This window comes from Bombina bombina, chromosome 4 (assembly GCF_027579735.1).
Source record: "Bombina bombina isolate aBomBom1 chromosome 4, aBomBom1.pri, whole genome shotgun sequence".
In the NCBI taxonomy this organism is placed as follows: Eukaryota; Metazoa; Chordata; class Amphibia; order Anura; family Bombinatoridae; genus Bombina; species Bombina bombina.
This window is the reverse complement of record NC_069502.1, coordinates 1,076,148,221-1,076,175,476: the sequence shown is the minus strand read 5'-3', so window position 1 is coordinate 1,076,175,476 and position 27,256 is coordinate 1,076,148,221. Positions and strand designations below refer to the sequence as shown.

At 40.8% G+C, this 27,256-nt stretch overlaps 1 protein-coding gene across 1 annotated transcript in view; it reads left to right on the top strand.

Moving 5' to 3' along the window:
• Nucleotides 1–27,256, top strand: part of MSH2 (mutS homolog 2) — a gene marked incomplete in the record, with an annotated part of 816,329 nt that overhangs the window by 471,305 nt on the left and 317,768 nt on the right. Inside the window, 1 exon segment of the mRNA XM_053712233.1 lies at nt 22,020–22,143. Within this exon segment, the coding sequence (XP_053568208.1) occupies nt 22,020–22,143 (124 nt within the window).

Below are 27,256 nucleotides of genomic sequence, written 5' to 3'. Positions count from 1 at the left end.
GGACCAGAGTTGAAAGAGATTATCTCAGACATCACTGGGGGAAAGGGCCACGCCCTTCCACAAGATAGGCCTTTCAAGGCCAAGAATAAGTCTAATTTTCGTTCCTTTCGCAATTTCAGGAACGGACCGGCCTCTAATTCTGCATTCTCTAAGCAAGAGGGTAATGCCTCACAACCCAAACCAGCCTGGAAACCAATGCAAGGCTGGAACAAGGGTAAGCAGGCCAAGAAGCCTGCTGCTGCTAACAAAACAGCATGAAGGAGTAGCCCCCGATCCGGGACCGGATCTAGTAGGGGGCAGACTCTCTCTCTTTGCTCAGGCTTGGGCAAGAGATGTTCAGGATCCCTGGGCACTAGAAATAGTTTCTCAGGGTTATCTTCTGGAATTCAGGGAACTACCCCCAAGGGGAAGGTTCCACATGTCTCACTTATCCTTAAACCAAATAAAGAGACAGGCGTTCTTACATTGTGTAGAAGACCTGTTAAAGATGGGGGTGATACACCCAGTTCCAATAAAGGAACAAGGAATGGGATTTTATTCAAATCTGTTCGTAGTTCCCAAAAAAGAGGGAACTTTCAGACCGATTTTGGATTTGAAGATCCTAAACAAATTTCTCAGGGTACCATCGTTAAAGATGGAAACCATTCGAACGATTCTACCCACTATCCAGGAAGGTCAATTTATGACTACCGTGGATCTAAAAGATGCGTACCTACATATTCCTATCCACAAAGAACATCATCAGTTCCTAAGGTTCGCCTTTCTGGACAAACATTACCAGTTTGTGGCCCTCCCATTCGGGTTAGCCACTGCTCCAAGGATTTTCACAAAGGTACTAGGGTCCCTTCTAGCGGTTCTAAGACCGAGGGGCATTGCAGTAGTACCATACTTGGACGACATTCTAATACAAGCGTAGTCCCTGTCAACAGCAAAGGCTCATACAGACATCGTTCTGGCCTTTCTCAGATCACACGGATGGAAGGTGAACATAGAAAAAAGTTCTCTGTCTCCGTCAACAAGAGTTCCCTTCTTGGGAACAATAATAGATTCCTTAGAAATGAGGATTTTTCTGACAGAGGTCAGAAAGTCAAAACTTCTAAGCACTTGTCAGGTTCTTCATTCTGTTCCACGTCCTTCCATAGCGCAGTGCATGGAAGTAGTAGGGTTGATGGTTGCAGCAATGGACATAGTTCCTTTTGCACGAATTCATATAAGACCATTACAACTGTGCATGCTCAAACAGTGGAATGGGGACTATACAGACTTGTCTCCAATGATTCAAGTAGATCAGAAGACCAGAGATTCACTCCGTTGGTGGCTGACCCTGGACCATCTATCCCAGGGAATGAGCTTCCGCAGACCAGAGTGGGTCATTGTCACGACCGACGCCAGTCTAGTGGGCTGGGGCGCGGTCTGGGAATCCCTGAAAGCTCAGGGACTATGGTCTCGGGAAGAGTCTCTTCTCCCGATAAACATTCTGGAACTAAGAGCAATCTTCAATGCTCTCCAAGCTTGGCCTCCGCTAGCAAAGGCCAGATTCATAAGATTCCAATCAGACAACATGACGACCGTTGCGTATATCAATCATCAGGGGGGAACAAGGAGTTCCCTGGCGATGAAAGAAGTGACCAAAATAATAAAATGGGCGGAGGATCACTCCTGCCACCTATCTGCGATCCACATCCCAGGTGTGGAAAACTGGGAAGCGGATTATCTGAGTTGTCAGACATTCCATCCGGGGGAGTGGGAACTCCACCCGGAGATCTTTGCCCAACTAACTCAATTATGGGGCATTCCAGACTTGGATCTGATGGCGTCTCGTCAGAACTTCAAGGTTCCTTGCTACGGGTCCAGATCCAGGGATCCCAAGGCGACTCTAGTAGATGCACTAGTAGCACCTTGGACCTTCAACCTAGCTTATGTATTTCCACCGTTTCCTCTCATTCCCAGGCTGGTAGCCAGGATCAAACAGGAGAGGGCCTTGGTGATCTTGATAGCTCCTGCGGGGCCATGCAGGACTTGGTATGCAGACCTGGTGAATATGTCATCGGTTCCACCATGGAAGCTACCTTTGAGACAGGACCTTCTTGTTCAGGTTCCATTCGAACATCCAAATCTGGTCTCCCTCCAGCTGACGGCTTGGAGATTGAACGCTTGATTCTATCAAGGCGTGGGTTTTCAGATTCTGTGATAGATACTCTGGTTCAGGCCAGAAAACCGGTAACTAGAAAGATTTACCATAAAATATGGAAAAGATATATCTGTTGGTGTGAATCCAAAGGATTCCCATGGAATAAGATAAAAATTCCTAAGATTCTCTCCTTTCTACAAGAAGGTTTGGAGAAAGGATTATCTGCAAGTTCTCTAAAGGGACAGATCTCTGCTTTATCTGTCTTACTACACAAAAGACTGGCAGCTGTGCCAGATGTTCAAGCATTTGTTCAGGCTCTGGTTAGGATCAAGCCTGTTTACAGACCTTTGACTCCTCCCTGGAGTCTAAATCTAGTTCTTTCAGTTCTTCAAGGGGTTCCGTTTGAACCTTTACATTCCATAGATATTAAGTTACTATCTTGGAAAGTTTTGTTTTTGGTTGCTATTTCTTCTGCTAGAAGAGTTTCAGAGTTATCTGCTCTGCAGTGTTCTCCGCCCTATCTGGTGTTCCATGCAGATAAGGTGGTTTTGCGTACTAAGCCTGGTTTTCTTCCAAAGGTTGTTTCTAACAAGAATATTAACCAGGAGATAGTTGTACCTTCTTTATGTCCGAATCCAGTTTCAAAGAAGGAACGTTTGTTACACAATTTGGACGTAGTCCGTGCTCTAAAATTCTATTTAGAGGCTACAAAAGATTTCAGACAAACATCTTCTTTGTTTGTTGTCTATTCTGGTAAAAGGAGAGGTCAAAAAGCGACTTCTACCTCTCTTTCCTTTTGGCTTAAAAGCATCATCCGATTGGCTTATGAGACTGCCGGACGGCAGCCTCCTGAAAGAATCACAGCTCACTCCACTAGGGCTGTGGCTTCCACATGGGCCTTCAAGAACGAGGCTTCTGTTGACCAGATATGTAAGGCAGCGACTTGGTCTTCACTGCACACTTTTGCCAAATTTTACAAATTTGATACTTTTGCTTCTTCGGAGGCTATTTTTGGGAGAAAGGTTTTGCAAGCCGTGGTGCCTTCCGTTTAGGTAACCTGATTTGCTCCCTCCCTTCATCCGTGTCCTAAAGCTTTGGTATTGGTTCCCACAAGTAAGGATGACGCCGTGGACCGGACACACCAATGTTGGAGAAAACAGAATTTATGCTTACCTGATAAACTACTTTCTCCAACGGTGTGTCCGGTCCACGGCCCGCCCTGGTTTTTTTAATCAGGTCTGATGAATTATTTTCTCTAACTACAGTCACCACGGTACCATATGGTTTCTCCTATATATATTTCCTCCTGTCCGTCAGTCGAGTGACTGGGGTGGGCGGAGCCTAGGAGGGACTATATGACCAGCTTTGCTGGGACTCTTTGCCATTTCCTGTTGGGGAAGAGATATTCCCACAAGTAAGGATGACGCCGTGGACCGGACACACCGTTGGAGAAAGTAATTTATCAGGTAAGCATAAATTCTGTTTTTTGCAGTTTGAGACATCCAGCTTCCCTGAAGGAGTCCCCTGAACATTTAGGACCTCTCTATAGGGTTTTTGTGCCTTCCAAAGTCGTCGTATGGGCAGGTAGGGCCACAGTAGAGCTGTGGCAGTTTGGTGTGACTGTTTAAAAACGTTTATCGTTTTTTTTATCCGGTTTTGGAACTAAGGGGTTAATCATCCATTTGCAAGTGGGTGCAATGCTCTTTTAGCCTATTATACACACTGTAAAAAGTTCGTAAGATTTACTGCTTTTTTTCATTGTTTTGCAGTTTCTGTGTTTGTTTTTTTCTCTTAAAGGCACAGTACCGTTTTTATTTTTTGCTTGTTCAGTTATTAAAGTGTTTTCCAAGCTTGCTGGTCTCATTACTAGTCTGTTTAAACATGTCTGACATAGAGGAAACTCATTGTTCATTATGTTTAGAAGCCATTGTGGAACCCTCTCTTAGAATGTGTACCAAATGCACTGATTTTACTATAGATTACAAAGACCATATTCTGGCTTTAAAAAATTTATCACCAGAAGAAATTGACAAGGAGGAAGTTATGCCGTCTAACTCTCCCCACTTGTCAGATCCTATAAATCCCGCTCAGGGGACGCCTAGTACATCTAGCGCGCCCATTGCGTATACCTTGCAAGACATGGCGGCAGTTATGAATCATACCCTTACAGAGGTATTATCTAAACTGCCAGGATTTCAAGGAAAGCGAGACAGCTCTGGGGCTAGAATAAATACAGAGCTCTCTGACGCTTTAGTAGCTATGTCTGATACACACTCACATTATACTGAAAATGAAGCAGTGGAGCCTCAATCTGTGGGTGATTTTTCTGATTCAGGGAAGATACTTCAATCTGATTCTGATATGTCTACATTTAAATTTAAGCTTGAACACCTCCGCGTATTGCTCAGGGAGGTTTTAGCAACTCTGGACGACTGTGACACTATTGTAGTCCCAGAGAAATTATGTAGATTGGATAAATACTATGCAGTACCTACTTACACTGATGTTTTTCCAATCCCTAAAAGGTTTTCTGAAATTATTATTAAGGAATGGGATAGACCAGGTGTACCGTTCTCTCCCCCTCCTGTTTTTAAAAAGATGTTTCCTATAGACGCCGCTACACGGGACTTATGGCAGACGGTCCCTAAGGTGGAGGGAGCAGTTTCTACTCTAGCTAAGCGTACCACTATACCTGTCGGGGACAGTTGTGCTTTTCTAGATCCAATGGATAAAAAATTAGAGTGTTTCCTTAAGAAAATTTTTATTCAACAAGGTTTTATTCTCCAGCCTCTTGAATGCATTGCCCTGTCACTGCTGCCGCGGCTTTCTGGTTTGAGTCCCTAGAGGAGGGTCTACAGGTTGAAACCCCGTTGGAAGATATTATTGACAAGCTTAGGGCCTTAAGCTAGCCACTTCATTTGTTTCTGATGCCGTTGTTCATTTAACCAAGCTAACGGCTAAAAATTCAGGTTTTGCTATTCAGGCGCGTAGGGCGATATGGCTTAAATCCTGGTCAGCTGACGTGACTTCAAAGTCTAAACTTATCAACATTCCCTTCAAAGGACAGACCCTATTCGGGCCTGGACTGAAGGAGATCATTTCTGACATCACTGGAGGAAAAGGTCACGCCCTTCCTCAAGACAGGTCCAACAAATTAAGGACCAAACAGTCTAGTTTTCGGCCCTTTCGCAGCTTCAACTTCCTCTAACACAAAACAAGAGGGAACTTTTGCCCAGTCTAAGCCGGTCTGGAGACCTAACCAGGCTTGGAACAAGGGGAAACAGGCCAAAAAGCCTGCTGCTGCCTCTAAGACAGCAAGAAGGAGCAGCCCCCGATCCGGAAACGGATCTAGTAGGGGGCAGACTCTCTCTCTTCTCCCAGGCTTGGGCAAGAGATGTCCAGGATCCCTGGGCATTGGAGATTGTGTCCAAGGGTTATCTTCTGGAATTCAAAACCTCTCCCCCAAAAGGGAGATTTCATCTCTCACTTTTATCTGCAAACCAGATAAAGAGAGAGGCATTCTTACATTGTGTTCAAGACCTTCTAATTATGGGAGTGATCCACCCAGTTCCGCAGGAGGAACAGGGTCAGGGCTTCTATTCAAATCTGTTTGTAGTTCCCAAGAAAGAGGGAACATTCAGACCAATCTTAGATCTCAAGATCTTAAACAAATTTCTCAGAGTTAGATGGAGACTATTCGAACCATCCTTCCTATGATCCAGGAGGGTCAATATATGACTACCGTAGACCTAAAGGATGCATATCTTCACATCCCGATACACAAAGATCATCATCGTTTTCTCAGGTTTGCCTTTCTAGACAGGCACTACCAGTTGGTGGCTCTTCCCTTCGGGTTGGCCACGGCACCAAGAATCTTTACAAAGGTTCTAGGGTCCCTTCTAGCGGTCCTAAGGCCGCGCGGTATAGCAGTAGCCCCTTACTTAGACGACATTCTGATACAGGCGTCGACTTTTCAAGTTGCCAGGTCCCACACAGACATTGTTCTGGCATTTCTGAGGTTCCATGGGTGGAAGGTGAACGAAGAAAAGAGCTCTCTATTACCTCTAACAAAAGTTTCATTCCTAGGGACTCTGATAGATTCGGTAGAAATGAAGATTTACCTAACGTAGGCCAGATTGTCAAAACTTCTAGACTCTTGCCGTGTTATTTATTCCACTTCTTGTCCTTCAGTGGCTCAGTGTATGGAAGTAATCGGTTTAATGGTAGCGCAAATGGACATAGTACCGTTTGCCCGCCTACATCTCAGACCGCTGCAACTTTGCATGCTCAGTCAGTGGAATGGGGATTACACAGATTTGTCCCCTCTACTAAATCTGGATCAAGAAACCAGGGATTCTCTTCTCTGGTGGCTATCTCAGGTCCATCTGTCCAAGGGGATGAGCTTCCGCAGGCCAGATTGGGCTATAGTAACGACAGATGCCAGCCTTCTGGGCTGGGGTGCAGTCTGGAACTCCCTGAAGGCTCAGGGCTCGTGGACTCAGGAGGAGGCTCTCCTTCCAATAAACATTCTGGAATTAAGAGCGATATTCAATGCTCTTCAGGCTTGGCCTCCGCTTGCTGCGGTCAGGTTCATCAGATTTCAGTCGGACAACATCACAACTGTAGCCTATATCAACCATCAGAGGGGAACAAGGAGCCCCCTGGCAATGTTTGAGGTTTCAAAGATAATTCTATGGGCAGAGGTTCACTCTTGCCATCTCTCAGCTATCCATATCCCAGGAGTAGAGAACTGGGAGGCGTATTTTCTAAGTCGGCAGACTTTTCATCCGGGGGAGTGGGAGCTCCATCCGGAGGTATTTGCCCAGTTGATCCAACTTTGGGGCAAACCAGAACTGGATCTCATGGCGTCTCGTCAGAACGCCAAGCTTCCTTGTTGCGGGTCCAGGTCCAGGGATCCCAAGGCAGCGCTGATAGATGCTCTAGCAGTGCCCTGGTCCTTCAGCCTGGCTTATGTGTTTCCACTGTTTCCTCTGCTCCCTCGGCTGATTGCCAAGATCAAGCAGGAGAGAGCTTCAGTGATCTTGATAGCCCCTGCGTGGCCACGCAGGACTTGGTATGCAGATCTGGTGGACATGTCATCCTTTCCACCCTGGACTCTGCCGCTAAGGCAGGACCTTCTACTTCAAGGTTCCTTCAAACATCCAAATCTAATTTCTCTACGTCTGACTGCTTGGAGATTGAACGCTTGATTCTATCAAAGCGTGGTTTTTCCGAATCAGTCATTGATACCTTAATTCAGGCTCGAAAGCCTGTCACCAGGAAAATCTATCATAAGATATGGTGTAAATATCTTCATTGGTGTGAATCCAAGGGTTACTCATGGAGTAAGGTCAGGATTCCTAGGATATTATCTTTTCTCCAAGAAGGATTGGAGAAGGGATTGTCAGCTAGTTCCTTAAAGGGACAGATTTCTGCTCTGACTATTCTTTTGCACAAACGTCTGGCTGAGGTTCCAGACGTTCAGGCGTTTTGTCAGGCTTTAGTTAGAATCAAGCCTGTGTTTAAACCTGTTGCTCCGCCATGGAGTTTAAATTTAGTTCTTAAAGTTCTTCTTCCATTTGAACCTTTGCATTCCATAGATATTAAGCTTTTATCGTGAAAAGTTCTATTTTTAGTAGCTATCTCCTCGGCTTGAAGAGTTTCGGAGTTATCTGCTTTACAGTATGATTCCCCTTATCTGATTTTCCATGCAGATAAGGTAGTGTTACGTACCAAACCTGGGTTTCTTCCTAAGGTGGTATCTAATAAGAATTTCAATCAGGAGATTGTTGTTCCTTCCCTATGTTTTAATCCTTTTTCAAAGAAGGGAACGTCTATTACACAATCTTGATGTGGTTCGTGCTTTATAGTTTTATTTACAAGCTACGAAAGATTTTCGTCAAACATCTGCTTTGTTTGTTGTCTACTCTGGACAGAGGAGAGGCCAAAAGGCTTCGGCAACTTCTCTTTCTTTTTGGCTAAGAAGCATAATTCGCTTAGCTGATGAGACTGCTGGCCAGCAGCCTCCTGAAAGAATTACAGCTCATTCTACTAGAGCAGTAGCTTCCACATGGGCTTTTAAACATGAGGCCTCTGTTGAACAGATTTGTAAGGCGGCGACTTGGTCTTCGCTTCATACCTTTTCTAAATTCTATAAATTTGATACTTTTGCTTCTTCGGAGGCTATTTTTGGGAGAAAGGTCTTACAGGCAGTGGTGCCTTCCGTTTAAGTTTCCTGCCTTGTCCCTTCCTTCATCCGTGTCCTAAAGCTTTGGTATTGGTATCCCACAAGTAATGGATGAACCCGTGGACTGGATACACCTTTACAAGAGAAAACAAAATTTATGCTTACCTGATAAATTTATTTCTCTTGTGGTGTATCCAGTCCACGGCCCGCCCTGTCATTTTAAGGCAGGTGTTTTTTATTTTTAAACTACAGTCACCACTGCACCCTATAGTTTCTCCTTTTTTTCTTGCTTGTCTTTGGTCGAATGACTGGGGGTGGCAGTTAGGGGAGGAGCTATATAGACAGCTCTGCTGTGGGTGATCCTCTTGCAGCTTCCTGTTGGGAAGGAGAATATCCCACAAGTAATGGATGAACCCGTGGACTGGATACACCACAAGAGAAATAAATTCATCAGGTAAGCATAAATTTTGTTTTTTTGAACACCAATTACTAATACAGTTCGGCATATAGGTAACTTTACCTTCACTTTAAGTGGAAAAATATATACTTTGTGTAAAAATAGCATACTTTTCCCTATTCTCTTAATAGGGTTTTTTCTTTGATTTAAATGTAATATGCTCTAAGCACACTCCCAGCTAGTTACCTCCTCCTATAATATAGACAACAAGGTCAGCTGGGAGCCAATAGCATTTTTGCCTTTTCCAGCAAATCTGGGATCACTTCCCTTTATTTTATGTCTCTCCAGTCGTCCTTTCATCCATCTGTGGCCAAAAACTTGATGTAGAAAGCTTTTTGTAAACTACTGTACTAACATTTTTCTTGTCAGTAGAAAATGACAATTAATATTAGTTTACTGTGATACATTTAAATGATTTCACCTAAGGAAAAATGTAAATTTTAGTGCAAAACAAATAGTTTATTGTTTATGTAGACTTGTAAAAAATGTAATGCATCTGTTGCCAAAAGAAATACTTCAGATTTGGATTGAACCAATTTGCAGTAGGTAAATAAAATTTAAAAATTGCTTTTTTACATTTTTCTATTTTGTTTAATAAGAAAAAGAGAAAGAGGTTTTCTGATAACTTGAATATATTTGATTTGTTGTGTGGTGTTTTTATATTTGTTTATAATGTTTGTATCCTCTGCACTCATTTTTCATCTCTGAGATATGCAGTTTTTAATTTAAAAGTTGCTGTGCATTTGTTTCAAGTGGAATAATTTTTTTATTCTAATAAAATAGACTTAACCCTTTTGCATTTTATTTGGAATGTAGTTGGTAATTTTAATTTCATAGTAAATGTTATATTTTGTTCTACATGCTTTGGAAACTAAATCAAATCCTATTTAGTAGTTTTATTTGTGTGTCTCAATGAATGTGTAGGAGTGCTGACATTCTAAGGCTGGAGTCAAATAGTCAGTGTCCCTTTAACAGAAACCTGTGTATCCAATATTTGCATAATGTTTAAACAAGCTAAAGCTGACATGTTCTACATTTAGCCTTAAAGGGACAGTAAACAAACAGTAATAACAAGGCAGGTAAAGGATATGAAATCATATTGGCTTTAATGAAAATAATCCATAACATGAACTACAAAGTAACTTCATGAATCCAAAGGAAACTGTGTAGGGCAGTGGTTTTCAAACCTGTCATCAGGCCTCCCCAACAGGCCAGCTTTTCAGGATTACCTTGTGTGAGTAGGTAAAATAACAGTGTTTACTAACCAGCTGATTATTTCACCTATGCTCCAGTTCAGATATCCTCAAAATGTGACCTGTTAAGGTGGCCTGAGAACAGGTTTGAAAACCAGTGGTGTAGAGGGATCACAAGTACATGCAATAAGCTCTGTAAACCCTTCTAGTGATCAAGACTTGATTGACTCAGGCAACTTAGTATAGGAACCAACACGGTTAGGTCCTTTTAAAACGTTAAAGCTTTCTCCCCCCCATCATTAAAATTCTTCAGGCAATAAACAAACAAGTTTACCCAGTACATAGTATTTTGCAGGGCTCTTTATCAAACATGACTTGCAGCTTTCTATAGAAGCCATAATTTTAAACCCCTCTGTAGCGCGAAGCATGACTAGAATTGAGAACGCAATATTTTTTTGACCAAAAAAGGGCCGTTTACGCTTCAATGTCGCTGGATAACATGCAGATTAGCCAATAGTTTCAATGGACTGCAACTGCCAATATAGTAGAGCCTAGATTCATAGCATCTGTTGACAACTCAATCATGGCCAATAAGTTAAAATAAAAATGAGAAAATGTTGTGAACCACAGCTGTAGATACTGAATTGAAAAAAAAAAAAAAGATAGTATAGTTTTAACAATTATCGTTCCTTAAAAGAGGTTACTCTTTACAGCACAAGTATATATTTTATATTTATAGTACAGAAAATGTTGGTCTATTTAAGGTCATGAATCACTAACCGGTAGCAGGTGAAAAAGTGGGGTACCTTAGTCATTTCATTAAAATAAGTATATATACAATTTGAACGAACACATCATTTATTAGACAGCACATTTTATGTTAATACATTGTAATTGCTGTGACTTAAAGGGACAGTCTAGTAAAAAATAAACTTTTGTGATCCAGATAGGGCATGTCATTTTAAACAACTTTGCAATTTACTTTTATCTTCAATTTTGCTTTGTTACCTTGCTATTCTTAGTTGAAAGCTAAACCTAGGTACGCTCATATGCCAATTTCTTAGCCCTTGAAGGCCGCCTCTTATTTAAATGCATTTTTGAAAATGTTTCACAACTAGAGGATGTTAGTTCATATGTGCTATATAGATAACATTGTGCTCACACCATGGAGTTACCTAGGAGTCAGCACTGAATGGCTAAAATTAGTCTGTCAAAAGAACTGAAAAAGGGGGCAGTCTGCAGAGGCTTAGATACAAGGTAACCACGAGGTAAAAGTATAATATTATAATTGTTGGTTATGCAAAACTGAGGAATGGGTAATAAAGGGATTATCCATCTGTTTAAACAATACAAATTCTGGTATAGACTGTCCCTTTAATATTTTAACAGAAAAGTAAAATATGTATCCCTTATCGCTATATCCAAGTTAACTTTATATTGGATTACTATATTTACATAGGTTTACTTAAAGGGATAGGAAACTCAAAATTAAACTTGCATGATTCAAATAGAATATGTAATTTTAAGATATTTTTAAGTTCCCTTCTATTTTCAAATGTGCTTCGTTCTCTTAGTATCCCTTGTTAAAAATGAATACGCACATATCATACACCAGTGGGAGCTGCTGCTAATTGGTGCCTGCACACATTTGTCCCTTGTGATTGGCTAACTAGATGTTTTCAGCTTCCTGCCAGTTGTGCAATGCTGTCCCTTTAGCAATGGATAACAAGAGAATGAAGCAAATTTGATAATACAGTAGAAGTAAATTGGAAAGTTTTTTAAAATTGTATGTTGGATCTGAATCCTAAAAGAAAATTTTGGGGTTTACTATCATTTTAAGCAAGGTGATCATTATTTGAACAAACAACCCTCCTTTAATGCCACTAACAATGATGGTAAGAAATAAAATGTGTAGTACCAAGTTACAAAAAATAGCACTACAGTTTGAAGATTGTGTGTGACTGAAGGTTGTATATACATAAATGCAATACTCTATTTTAGGTTTTATATGGGATATGAAACCCACACATTTTCTTCTGTGATTCAGACAGCATAACATTCTCAAAGTTTCCAATTTACTTCTATTATCAAATTTGCTTTGTTCCCATGATATTAACTTGTGTTGTAGAGATACCTAGGTAGTCACCTGAAGCACTACATGACAGGGAATAGTACTGCCATATAGTGCGCCAGAAATGGGCAGGCTCCCTGCTTTTCAACAAGATATCTAGATAACAAAGAAACAATGACAATAGAAGTTAATTAGAACGTTGTTTAAAATGTCATGCTTTATCTGACTCATGAATTCATATCCCTTTAAGTAATTCTATCCGTAAAAACAATAAAAAATAAACAAAAACTCAAGTTGACAACAAGTTGAATCAACAATGTTCATTTTAATGACCCCATAGCTGCCATTATATTTACCTCGCCCTATCTGTCCGGCTGCAAGCTTTTTTTTCTCCCTCTACAGTGTTGGTGCCGTAACCCATTCACAAGCCATAGTGCGTTTGTATCGCTGACAGAAAAGAGCATGACCCCAGTACCGCTGCTTCACCAGCTGTTAAAGCTCTGCTTGTCATGCTTGTAAAAAAAAAAATTGTGAAATGCTTAAAAGTTAGGTTCATTTTTTTTCTTTCAACCAAGGGTTCTTGTCTTTTCATTGCCTAGTTATTTGTTTTATTATTTTTGTAGGTGCTAATGCTATTTTCTCTCAGTAGGCACTAGATGGCAGTGTATGCCGTGTGTAATGTGTACACAATATATAGATTGCTCATGTCCTGTCAGTCTCCAGGTCATACAGCTAATGTACCTGGTTCAAAGGTTTGATTCCAACAAGATTGACCCAGTCTTTATAAATATTCATGCTATCTCTACAATATAAATGTAATGTGTTTAATTTACTGGATTATCATCATTTTAAAACTTACATCTTTTTCTGTTACTGTATTTTTGTGAACTATATGTTTTTTGTGTGATAGTTTTAGCTGTTTTATTTCAAACAATTTAGCCTGTTTGTGGCTTTTATTATGTTTTCAAACCTCTATAAGGGCTTTAATTCTAGTGACCAGAAAGACACAAAGAAAAGAAAACAAAAATGCTTACTGTCTCTTCCAAAGAAGATTCATCTTTGTCAGAAATAGTTTAATAATTTTTAACAATTTTATGAAACAACTTATTATCTATCCGTACAAAAATAATCACTTTGCAAAATGGTAAAAACAAGTTAGAGAGAATCACAAAAATTTAAAATAGCGAATGCAGGTTGTATCTATCAATGTTGAAAGTTCATAAAGCAACACTCTAACAGTGTTCTCCCCATGGCCTATTTAGTGGGTATACCATACTATTGATTTTATTGGCTAAAATATAAGCCAATATTAACCCCTAAATGTAGCCACCAATCAGCAAGCGCTACCCAGCCAGTGGCGAGACCGCACTATTTTTGGTGACCAGCAGGAAGGAGTGAGGGTATAATATATAAACAAGAAATCCCTTGAAGACCAGTGACGTGTGTGGTACGTCACAGTTGTTAATGGGTTAAGATAAAATTGGCTAATGATAAATGTTTGCTGCTCAAATTATTAATTTATCTTAAATTATGCAATTAATTTGTGCTTTTAGGAACCACAGACTGGCATTATACTACCCCCACCCAGCTACTACATAATGCCTCCCTGGCAAATTTGTTTTTTCTTTCTTTTTTACATAGAGATGTTCAGGTGATATTTTCTAGTCAGCTTTTTACAGCTATACTGCATCACTTTTAAGTGTTTAAACATTTGGGTATTATGGCCCTTTAATATTATCACACTGTCCATTTTTTTTTTTTTTTTTTAATACCTGTGTTCTTCACTACTTTCATAAAACAGGTCTTCATAAATCTGTTTACAGTGGTAATTAAAGGGACATAGAAGTAAAAATTAAACTTTCATGGTTCAGATTGAGCATGCACTTTTGAGAGTTTTTAAATATACTACTGTTCTTTTGATATTCTTTGTTAAACAGCGTACTTAAAGGGGACACTGAACCCAAATTTTTTCTTTTGTAATTCAGAAAGAGCATGCAATTTTAAGCAACTTTCTAATTTACTCCTATTATCAACTTTTCTTCGTTCTCTTGCTATCATTATTTGAAAAAGAAGGCATCTAAGCTTTTTTTTGGTTTCAGTACTCTGGACAGCACTTTTTTATTGGTGGATGAATTTATCCGCCAATCAGCAAGGACAACCCAGGTTGTTCACCAAAAATGGGCCGACATCTAAACTTACATTCTTGCATTTCAAATAAAGATACCAAGAGAATGAAGAAAAATTGATAATAGGAGTAAATTAGAAAGTTGCTTAAAATTTCATGCTCAATCTGAATCACGAAATAATTTTTTTGGGTACAGTGCCCCTTTAAGTAGGCTCAGGAGCACCAATGCACTTTTGGGAGCTAGCTGGTTAATGATTGTTGCACCTTTTTGCCTTTTGTCATTGGTTCACCCAATGTGTCCAGCAAGCATACAGTAGTGCATTGCCTTCCTATCTTAACTGAAGGATACCAAGAGGCCAAAGTAAACTTGATAATAAAAGTACATAGGAAATTTTGAGATGTACATGGGTGCATTTCATTGTTAAATAGGAGCATTTTTGCAGAATAATTCCATAAGCAAAAATGCATTTAGTAAAAGTTGTTTCAGTAGCATAAGCTAGGTGTGACTAGAGCATCAGGGTTCAAACACCATGCAAGCTCACAAAACTGGCTGTGGTATGTATTGGATCAGAGAACTTATTTTCTCCAACATAGGTGTGTCCGGTCCACGGCGTCATCCTTACTTGTGGGATATTCTCTTCCCCAACAGGAAATGGCAAAGAGCCCAGCAAAGCTGGTCACATGATCCCTCCTAGGCTCCGCCTACCCTAGTCATTCTCTTTGCCGTTGTACAGGCAACATCTCCACGGAGATGGCTTAGAGTTTTTTAGTGTTTAACTGTAGTTTTTATTATTCAATCAAGAGTTTGTTATTTTAAAATAGTGCTGGTATGTACTATTTACTCTGAAACAGAAAAGAGATGAAGATTTCTGTTTGTATGAGGAAAATGATTTTAGCAACCGTTACTAAAATCCATGGCTGTTCCACACAGGACTGTTGAGAGGAATTAACTTCAGTTGGGGGAACAGTGAGCAGTCTTTTGCTGCTTGAGGTATGACACATTCTAACAAGACGATGTAATGCTGGAAGCTGTCATTTTCCCTATGGGATCCGGTAAGCCATTTTATTCACACAGTAAATAAGGGCTTCACAAGGGCTTATTAAGACTGTAGACATTTTCTGGGCTAAATCGGTCATATTTACACATATTTAGCCTTGAGGAATCATTTAATCTGGGTATTTTTTGTAAAATAATATCGGCAGGCACTGTTTTAGACACTTTATTCTATTGGGGCTTTCCCTAATCATAGTCAGAGCCTCATTTTCGCGCCGGTATGGCGCACTTGTTTTTGAGAACAGCATGACATGCAGCTGCATGTGTGTGGAGCTCTGATACATAGAAAAGTCTTTCTGAAGGCATTATTTGGTATCGTATTCCCCTTTGGGCTTGGTTGGGTCTCAGCAAAGCAGATTCCAGGGACTGTAAAGGGGTTAAATATAAAAACGGCTCCGGTTCCGTTATTTTAAGGGTTAAAGCTTCCAAATTTGGTGTGCAATACTTTTAAGGCTTTAAGACACTGTGGTGAAATTTTGGTGAATTTTGAACAATTCCTTCATACTTTTTCGCAATTGCAGTAATAAAGTGTGTTCAGTTTAAAATTTAAAGTGACAGTAACGGTTTTATTTTAAAACGTTTTTTGTGCTTTGTTATCAAGTTTATGCCTGTTTAACATGTCTGAACTACCAGATAGATTGTGTTCTGACTGTGGGGAAGCCAAGGTTCCTTCTCATTTAAATAGATGTGATTTATGTCATAAATAATTTAGTAAAAATGATGCCCAAGATGATTCCTCAAGTGAGGGGAGTAAGCATGGTACTGCATCATCCCCTCCTTCGTCTACACCAGTTTTGCCCATACAGGAGGCCCCTAGTACATCTAGCGCGCCAATACTCCTTACTATGCAACAATTAACGGCTGTAATGGATAATTCTATCAAAACATTTTAGCCAATATGCCCACTTATCAGCGAAAGCGCGACTGCTCTGTTTTAGAAAATACTGAAGAGCATGAGGACGCTGATGATATTGTTTCTGAAGGGCCCCTACACCAGTCTGAGGGGGCCAGGAAGGTTTTGTCTGAGGGAGAAATTTCAGATTCAGGAAAAATTTCTCAACAAGCTGAACCTGATGTGATTACTTTTAAATTTAAGTTGGAACATCTCCGCGCTCTGCTTAAGGAGGTGTTATCCAATTTGGATGATTGTGATTATCTGGTCATTCCAGAAACACTATGTAAAATGGACAAGTTCCTAGAGGCCCCGGGGCCCCCCGAAGCTTTTCCTATACTCAAGTGGGTGGCGTACATTGTTAATAAAGAATGGGACAGGCCCGGTGTACCTTTCGTACCTCCCCCCATATTTAAAAAATTGTTTCCTATAGTCGACCCCAGAAAGGACTTATGGCAGACAGTCCCCAAGGTCGAGGGGGCGGTTTCTACTCTAAACAAGCGCACCACTATACCCATAGAAGATAGTTGTGCTTTCCAAGATCCTATGGATAAAAAATTAGAAGGTTTGCTAAAAAAGATGTTTGTTCAGCAAGGTTACCTTCTACAACCAATTGCATGCATTGTCCCTGTCACTACAGCCGCGTGTTTCTGGTGCGATGAGCTAGAAAAGGCGATTATTAGTAATTCTTCTTCTTATGAGGAGATTATGGACAGAATTCGTGCTCTTAAATTGGCTAATTCTTTCACCCTAGACGCCACCTTGCAATTGGCTAGGTTAGCAGCGAAAAATTCTGGGTTTGCTATTGTGGCGCGCAGAGCGCTTTGGTTAAAATCTTGGTCAGCGGATGCGTCTTCCAAGAACAAATTGTTTGACATTCCTTTCAAGGGGAAAACACTGTTTGGCCCTGACTTGAAAGAGTTTATCTCTGATATCACTGGGGGCAAGGGCCACGCCCTTCCTCAGAATAGGTCTTTCAAGGCCAAAAATAAACCTAATTTCCGTCCCTTTCGCAGAAACGGACCAGCCCCAAGTGCTACGTCCTCTAAGCAGGAGGGTAATACTTCTCAAGCCAATCCAGCCTGGAGAACAAGGCAAGGCTGGAACAAAGGAAAGCAGGCCAAGAAACCTGCCACTGCTCCCAAGACAGCATGAGATGCGGGCCCCCGATCCGGGACCGGATTTGGTGGGGGGCAGACTCTCTCTCTTCACTCAGGCTTGGGCAAGAGATGTTCTGGATCCTTGGGCGCTAGAAATAGTCTTCCAAGGTTATCTTCTGGAAGTGATTCATCCTGTTCCATTAAAAGAACGAGGGATGGGGTTCTACTCCAATCTGTTCGTAGTTCCCAAAAAAGAGGGAACGTTCAGACCAATCTTAGATCTCAAGATCCTAAACAAGTTTCTCAAGGTTCCATCGTCCAAAATGGAAACCATTCGAACAATCCTTCCATCCAGGAAGGTCAATTCTTGACCACGGTGGATTTAAAGGATGCGTATCTACATATTCCTGTCCACAAGGAACATCATCGGTTCCTAAGGTTCGCATTCCTGGACAAGCATTACCAGTTCGTGGCGCTTCCTTTCGGATTAGCCACTGTTCCAAGGATTTTCACAAAGGTACTAGGGTCCCTTCTGGCGGTGCTAAGACCAAGGGGCATTGCTGTAGTACCTTACTTGGACGACATTCTGATTCAAGCGTCGTCCCTTCCTCAAGCAAAGGCTCACACGGACATAGTCCTGGCCTTTCTCGGATCTCACGGATGGTAAGTGAACGTGGAAAAGAGTTCTCTATCTCCGTCGACAAGAGTTCCCTTCTTGGGAACAATAATAGACTCCTTAGAAATGAGGATTTTTCTGACAGAGACCAGAAAAACAAAACTTCTAAACTCTTGTCGGATACTTCCTTCCGTTCCTCTTCCTTCCATAGCGCAGTGCATGGAAGTGATAGGTTTGATGGTAGCGGCAATGGACATAGTTCCTTTTGCGCGCATTCATCTAAGACCATTTCAATTGTGTATGCTCAGTCAGTGGAATGGGGACTATACAGACTTGTCTCCGAAGATACAAGTAAATCAGAGGACCAGAGACTCACTCCGTTGGTGGCTGTCCCTGGACAACCTGTCGCAAGGGGTGACCTCCCGCAGACCAGAGTGGGTCATTGTCACGACCGACGCCAGTCTGATGGGCTGGGGCGCGGTCTGGGGATCCCTGAAAGCTCAGGGTCTTTGGTCTCGGGAAGAATCTCTTCTACCGATAAATATTCTGGAACTGAGAGCGATATTCAATGCTCTCAAGGCTTGGCCTCAGCTAGCGAGGGCCAAGTTCATACGGTTTCAATCAGACAACATGACGACTGTTGCGTACATCAACCATCAGGGGGGAACAAGGAGTTCCCTGGCGATGGAAGAAGTGACCAAAATCATTCAATGGGCGGAGACTCGCTCCTGCCACCTGTCTGCAATCCACATCCCAGGAGTGGAAACTTGGGAAGCGGATTTTCTGATTCGTCAGACATTGCATCCGGGGGTGTGGGAACTCCATCCGGAAATCTTTGCCCAAATCACTCAACTGTGGGGCATTCCAGACATGGATCTGATGGCCTCTCGTCAGAACTTCAAGGTTCCTTGCTACGGGTCCAGATCCAGGGATCCCAAGGCGACTCTAGTAGATGCACTAGTAGCACCTTGGACCTTCAACCTAGCTTATGTATTCCCGCCGTTTCCTCTCATCCCCAGGCTGGTAGCCAGGATCAATCAGGAGAGGGCGTAGGTGATCTTGATAGCTCCTGCGTAACCACGCAGGACTTGGTAGGCAGATCTGGTGAATATGTCATCGGCTCCACCATGGAAGCTACCTTTGAGACGAGACCTTCTTGTTCAAGGTCCGTTCGAACATCCGAATCTGGTCCTACTCCAGCTGACTGCTTGGAGATTGAACGCTTGATCTTATCAAAGCGAGGGTTCTCAGATTCTGTTATTGATACTCTTGTTCAGGCCAGAAAGCCTGTAACTAGAAAAATTTACCACAAAATATGGAAAAAATATATCTGTTGGTGTGAATCTAAAGGATTCCCTTGGGACAAGGTAAAGATTCCTAGGATTCTATCCTTTCTTCAAGAAGGATTGGAGAATGGATTATCTGCAAGTTCCTTGAAGGGACAGATTTCTGCCTTGTCTGTGTTACTTCACAAAGAGCTGGCAGCTGTGCCAGATGTTCAAGCCTTTGTTCAGGCTCTGATTAGAATCAAGCCTGTTTACAAACCTTTGACTCCTCCTTGGAGTCTCAACTTAGTTCTTTCAGTTCTTCAGGGGGTTCCGTTTGAACCCTTACATTCCGTTGATATTAAGTTATTATCTTGGAAAGTTTTGTTTTTGGCTGCAATTTCTTCCGCTAGAAGAGTTTCAGAATTATCTGCTCTGCAGTGTTCTCCTCCTTATCTGGTGTTCCATGCAGATAAGGTGGTTTTACGTACTAAACCTGGTTTTCTTCCAAAAGTTGTTTCTAACAAAAACATTAACCAGGAGATAGTCGTGCCTTCTTTGTGTCCGAAACCAGTTTCGAAGAAGGAACGTTTGTTGCACAATTTGGATGTTGTTCGCGCTCTAAAATTCTATTTAGATGCTACAAAGGATTTTAGACAAACATCTTCCTTGTTTGTTGTTTATTCTGGTAACAGGAGAGGTCAAAAAGCAACTTCTACCTCTCTCTCTTTTTGGATTAAAAGCATCATCAGATTGGCTTACGAGACTGCCGGACGGCAGCCTCCTGAAAGAATCACAGCTCATTCCACTAGGGCTGTGGCTTCCACATGGGCCTTCAAGAACGAGGCTTCTGTTGATCAGATATGTAGGGCAGCGACTTGGTCTTCACTGCACACTTTTACCAAATTTTACAAGTTTGATACTTTTGCTTCTTCTGAGGCTATTTTTTGGGAGAAAGGTTTTGCAAGCCGTGGTGCCTTCCATTTAGGTGACCTGATTTGCTCCCTCCCTTCATCCGTGTCCTAAAGCTTTGGTATTGGTTCCCACAAGTAAGGATGACGCCGTGGACCGGACACACCTATGTTGGAGAAAACAGAATTTATGTTTACCTGATAAATTACTTTCTCCAACGGTGTGTCCGGTCCACGGCCCGCCCTGGTTTTTTAATCAGGTCTGATAATTTATTTTCTTTAACTACAGTCACCACGGTATCATATGGTTTCTCCTATGCAAATATTCCTCCTTAACGTCGGTCGAATGACTGGGGTAGGCGGAGCCTAGGAGGGATCATGTGACCAGCTTTGCTGGGCTCTTTGCCATTTCCTGTTGGGGAAGAGAATATCCCACAAGTAAGGATGACGCCGTGGACCGGACACACCGTTGGAGAAAGTAATTTATCAGGTAAACATAAATTCTGTTTTTTGTTCTACAGACTACTGCTGACTATCAGAGAGTTTTTTTAAATGTTGCATGGGACACTTACAGCATATGTACGTATGCTGTCAAAACCATAAAATAACTTTTACTAAAAGTATTTTTGATAATATATATTGTAAAAATCATTCTCTTTAAAATTGGAATGTACTGCACATTTCAGTTTTGCAATTTTTATCCATTTAAAGGGACATAAAACACTAAATAAATTTTATACCTACATCCTTGTGGGATTATTTATGTTGGTGAGACGATTAAAAAGATCAGAGAGAGGATTAAACAACATAACATTCAGAAAGGTTATGTGGATGCACCAGTGGCACACCACTTTATCCAAGCAGGGCATAATTTAAGTCAACTGAGGTTTCAGGTGATTGAGCATGTTACATTCCCCCGAAGAGGGGGCAATAGAGAATTAATAATAATACAAAGCGTGGAAATGTTTTATATGTTTTTATGACATGACTAAGTGCATTGCCCGAAATCGTCTTATTACTTTGGCTAATAAAGGACTTTTATGTGAGTGGTGCTGATGCGAATGCATTTTGTTACTGTAAATACTTTTTTAAACACCAGAATTTTTGTTGTTTAAAAGATAGATAATCCCTTAATTACTAATTTCCCAGTTTTGCATAACCAACACAGTTATAATTATACACGTTTTACCTCTGTAATTACCTTTTATCTAAGCCTCTGCAGACTGCCCCCTAATTTCAGTTTGTTTTGCAGTTTAGCCAATCAGAGCTGTCTTCATGGTAAATTCATGTGCATGAGCTCAATGTTATCTATATGAAACACGTGAACTAGTGTGAAAAACTATCAAAATGCATTTAGATTAGAGGTGGCCTTCAAGGTCTAAGAAATTAGCATATGAACCTCCTAGGTTTAGCTTTCAACTAAGAATACCAAGAGACTAAAGCAAAATTGGTGATAAAAGTAAATTGGAAAGTTGTTTAAAATTGCATGCCCTATATGAATCATGAAAGTTTTTTTTGGACTTGACTATCCCTTTAAGCATAGTACTGAGGTTATTCCCCATCTCACTCTAGTCATGGGTTCCATCATGTTAAAATCTATCTTTCACCTTATTCCTGTGCTGACCATGTGCAGCAACTCTTTCAGATACACTCAGTCTAACTTAGGTTCCAAAATGGCAGCACCCATATTTATAGGAAGGTGCACGAAATGTGTTGTGTCCCTCTTTAAAGTTGGTCCCTCGTAACTTTTGCATCACTTTTTCTGATCTCTATTAAGGTCTTAAGGAAATGAAGGAAACTGTCAAGATGTGAATCAGTAACAGAGGATGCACAAAGTCCTGTTTCCTGAAAGACACATTTATATTGCTTTGACATAAAATTGAATTTTAAACCTGAATCAACTTAATTTTCATCCATTCCACATGTTTTTTTATGTTTATCAGTAAATTTTGCCTAATATAGTTCTAGTACTTTTCTTCTGACTTTGGATATTCTACTTTATTTTGTACACTTTCAGGTAGAAAATCATGAATTTCTTGTAAAGGCTTCTTTTGATCCAAACCTAACAGAGTTGAGAGAAAAAATGGATGAACTTGAAAAAAATATGCAGTCTACTCTGAACAGTGCAGCCAGAGAGCTTGGTAAGTAAATTATTTACAGAATACATCAGTCTTTTTATATATTATATATTATATATTATATATATATATATATATATATATATATATATATATATATATATATATATATATATATATATATATATATATATATAGTATTTATTTATTTTTTATAGTTTTTGTTTGTGTTTATGAAGTTGTTCTCAGGCAGATATTTTTTAGACCGTTTACCCCAAGGCAGAACATTCTGTGATCAGAGATGTCATCTCAGAAAATGCAACATGTTTGCAAAAAGAATAGGGAACATGCAGGAACTCTTAGCTCTTTTGCAGCCCTACTCCACATCAAGCTCTTGTCTTCAAACAGTGCAGTTTTCTTTAACGCAGTGCAGCAGACTGACAAGCTTTTTGAAGAGAACAGTCAAATGTAGAGCAGCACTACACAGCAGCAGCGCATTCATTGATGGTTGTTTTTTCGTCGCTAGACTTTTCCAGTCTGCAAAGCTGTGAATCCTGAATATTCTTCTTATGAGCATTGTACCTATAACTAAATTTTTACCTTATAAATTATATAATGTTAGACCAAAGGCTACAGAAACAAATTTATTAAATAGGTATTAGAAAAAATCAATAATTTCTCTTTTTTTTTATTTATTTTCTCTTACAAGGTGTATCCAGTCCACGGATTCATCCTTACTTGTGGGATATTCTCATTCCCTACAGGAAGTGGCAAAGAGTCTATATAGCTCCCCCTCAGGCTCCGCCCCCCCAGTCATTCTCTTTGCTGCTCTAACAAGTAGCATCTCCACGGGAGGGTAAAGTGAATGTGGTGTTAGATTTGTAGTTTTTATTTCTTCAATCAAGAGTTTGTTATTTTTAAATAGTGCCGGTTTGTACTATTTACTCTGTGGCAGAAAGTGATGAAGATTTCTGCTGAGAGGAAAACGATTTTAGCATGTTGTAACTAAAATCCATTGCTGTTCCCACACAGGACTGGGGAGTACAAGAAAACTTCAGTTGGGGGGAACAGTTTGCAGGCTTAACTGCTATAAGGTATGCTCAGTCATTTTTTTCTAGTCGAGACTTGGTAATGCTAGAAGACTGACAAGAATCCCCATGTGGGGAAGGTAAGCCATATTCTGAGACTTAGTATAGAAGGAAGGCTTATTTAAAAGGGCTCAAAACACTGGTGGACACTGTCAAGGGGCAATCGATTATTTTATAACAAAAATCTGATCTTTCTTTCATGTAATTAGCAAGAGTCCATGAGCTAGTGACGTATGGGATATACATTCCTACCAGGAGGGGCAAAGTTTCCCAAACCTTAAAATGCCTATAAATACACCCCTCACCACACCCACAATTCAGTTTTACAAACTTTGCCTCCGATGGAGGTGGTGAAGTAAGTTTGTGCTAGATTCTACGTTGATATGCGCTCCGCAGCAAGTTGGAGCCCGGTTTTCCTCTCAGCGTGCAGTGAATGTCAGAGGGATGTGAGGAGAGTATTGCCTATTTGAATGCAGTGCTCTCCTTCTACGGGGTCTATTTCATAGGTTCTCTGTTATCGGTCGTAGAGATTCATCTCTTACCTCCCTTTTCAGATCGACGATATACTCTTATATATACCATTACCTCTGCTGATTCTCGTTTCAGTACTGGTTTGGCTTTCTACAAACATGTAGATGAGTGTCCTGGGGTAAGTAAATCTTATTTCTTCTGTTAAGTGTGATCAGTCCACGGGTCATCATTACTTCTGGGATATTACTCCACCCCAACAGGAAGTGCAAGAGGATTCACCCAGCAGAGCTGCATATAGCTCCTCCCCTCTACGTCACTCCCAGTCATTCTCTTGCACCCAACGACTAGATAGGATGTGTGAGAGGACTATGGTGATTATACTTAGTTTTATATCTTCAATCAAAAGTTTGTTATTTTAAAATAGCACCGGAGTGTGTTATTACCTCTCTGGCAGAGTTTGAAGAAGAATCTACCAGAGTTTTTGCTATGATTTTAGCCGGAGTAGTTAAGATCATATTGCTGTTTCTCGGCCATCTGAGGAGAGGTAAACTTCAGATCAGGGGACAGCGGGCAGATGAATCTGCATAGAGGTATGTAGCAGCTTTTATTTTCTGACAATGGAATTGATGAGAAAATCCTGCCATACCGATATAATGTCATGTATGTATACTTTGCACTTCAGTATTCTGGGGAATGGTACTTCACTAGAATTACACTGTAAGAAGTACATAAAGCTGTTTAATAACTAGAAATTATGTTTAACGTTTTTGCTGGAATGTAAAATCGTTTTCATTTGCTGAGGTACTGAGTGAATAAATGTTTTGGGCACTATTTTTCCACTTGGCAGTTGCTTAATCTTTTTTCTGACAGTTTCTGTTCTCTCTCACTGCTGTGTGTGAGGGGGAGGGGCCATTTTTGGCGCTTTTGCTACGCATCAGATATTTCAGTCAGCAGCTCATTGTATTTCCTGCATGATCCGGTTCATCTCTACAGAGCTCAGGGGTCTTCAAAACTTATTTTGAGGGAGGTAATTTCTCTCAGCAGAGCTGTGAGAATTATAGTTGACTGAGACAAAAAAAAACGTTTATTCTGTAATTTGTTTCCTGCTTTCAGAATTTGTTATCTTTGCTAATGGGATTAAACCTTTGCTAAAGTTGTGTTGTTTATAAGGATTGAGGCTATAACTGTTTCAATTTATTAATTTTCAACTGTCATAGATCTTCTGTGCTTCTTAAAGGCACAGTACGTTTTTAATATTATTCTAATTGAATTGTATTCCAAGTTGCAAGTTGTTTTGCTAGTGTGTTAAACATGTCTGATTCAGAGGAAGATACCTGTGTCATTTGTTGCAATGCCAAAGTGGAGCCCAATAGAAATTTATGTACTAACTGTATTGATGCTACTTTAAATAAAAGTCAATCTGTACAAATTGAACAAATTTCACCAAACAACGAGGGGAGAGTTATGCCGACTAACTCGCCTCACGTGTCAGTACCTGCATCTCCCGCTCGGGAGGTGCGTGATATTGTAGCGCCGAGTACATCTGGGCGGCCATTACAAATCACATTACAGGATATGGCTACTGTTATGACTGAAGTTTTGGCTAAATTACCAGAACTAAGAGGTAAGCGTGATCACTCTGGGGTGAGAACAGAGTGCGCTGATAATATTAGGGCCATGTCAGACACTGCGTCACAGGTGGCAGAACATGAGGACGGAGAACTTCATTCTGTGGGTGACGGTTCTGATCCAAACAGACTGGATTCAGATATTTCAAATTTTAAATTTAAACTGGAAAACCTCCGTGTATTACTAGGGGAGGTGTTAGCGGCTCTGAATGATTGTAACACAGTTGCAATACCAGAGAAAATGTGTAGGTTGGATAAATATTTTGCGGTACCGGCGAGTACTGAGGTTTTTCCTATACCTAAGAGACTTACTGAAATTGTTACTAAGGAGTGGGATAGACCCGGTGTGCCGTTCTCACCCCCTCCGATATTTAGAAAAATGTTTCCAATAGACGCCACCACACGGGACTTATGGCAAACGGTCCCTAAGGTGGAGGGAGCAGTTTCTACTTTAGCTAAGTGTACCACTATCCCGGTGGAGGATAGCTGTGCTTTTTCAGATCCAATGGATAAAAAATTAGAGGGTTACCTTAAGAAAATGTTTGTTCAACAAGGTTTTATATTGCAACCCCTTGCATGCATTGCGCCGATCACGGCTGCAGCGGCATTCTGGATTGAGTCTCTGGAAGAGAACATTAGTTCAGCTACTCTGGACGACATTACGGACAGGCTTAGAGTCCTTAAACTAGCTAATTCATTCATTTCGGAGGCCGTAGTACATCTTACTAAACTTACGGCGAAGAATTCAGGATTCGCCATTCAGGCACGCAGGGCGCTGTGGCTAAAATCCTGGTCAGCTGATGTTACTTCTAAGTCTAAATTGCTTAATATACCTTTCAAAGGGCAGACCTTATTCGGGCCCGGGTTGAAAGAGATTATCACTGACATTACAGGAGGTAAAGGCCATGCCCTGCCTCAGGACAAAGCCAAGACTAGACAGTCTAATTTCTCCAACATAGGTGTGTCCGGTCCACGGCGTCATCCTTACTTGTGGGATATTCTCTTCCCCAACAGGAAATGGCAAAGAGCCCAGCAAAGCTGGTCACATGATCCCTCCTAGGCTCCGCCTACCCCAGTCATTCTCTTTGCCGTTGTACAGGCAACATCTCCACGGAGATGGCTTAGAGTTTTTTAGTGTTTAACTGTAGTTTTTATTATTCAATCAAGAGTTTGTTATTTTAAAATAGTGCTGGTATGTACTATTTACTCAGAAACAGAAAAGAGATGAAGATTTCTGTTTGTATGAGGAAAATGATTTTAGCACCGTAACTAAAATCCATGGCTGTTCCACACAGGACTGTTGAGAGCAATTAACTTCAGTTGGGGGAACAGTGTGCAGTCTCTTACTGCTTGAGGTATGACACATTCTAACAAGACGATGTAATGCTGGAAGCTGTCATTTTCCCTATGGGATCCGGTAAGCCATGTTTATTAAGATAGTAAATAAGGGCTTCACAAGGGCTTATTAAGACTGTAGACTTTTTCTGGGCTAAATCGATTCATTATTAACACATATTTAGCCTTGAGGAATCATTTATTCTGGGTATTTTGATATGATTATATCGGCAGGCACTGTTTTAGACACCTTATTCTTTAGGGGCTTTCCCTAATCATAGTCAGAGCCTCATTTTCGCGCCGGTATGGCGCACTTGTTTTTGAGGACAGCATGGCATGCAGCTGCATGTGTGTGGAGCTCTGATACATAGAAAAGTCTTTCTGAAGGCATCATTTGGTATCGTATTCCCCTTTGGGCTTGGTTGGGTCTCAGCAAAGCAGATTCCAGGGACTGTAAAGGGGTTAAATATAAAAACGGCTCCGGTTCCGTTATTTTAAGGGTTAAAGCTTCCAAATTTGGTGTGCAATACTTTTAAGGCTTTAAGACACTGTGGTGAAATTTTGGTGAATTTTGAACAATTCCTTCATACTTTTTCGCAATTGCAGTAATAAAGTGTGTTTAGTTTAAAATTTAAAGTGACAGTAACGGTTTTA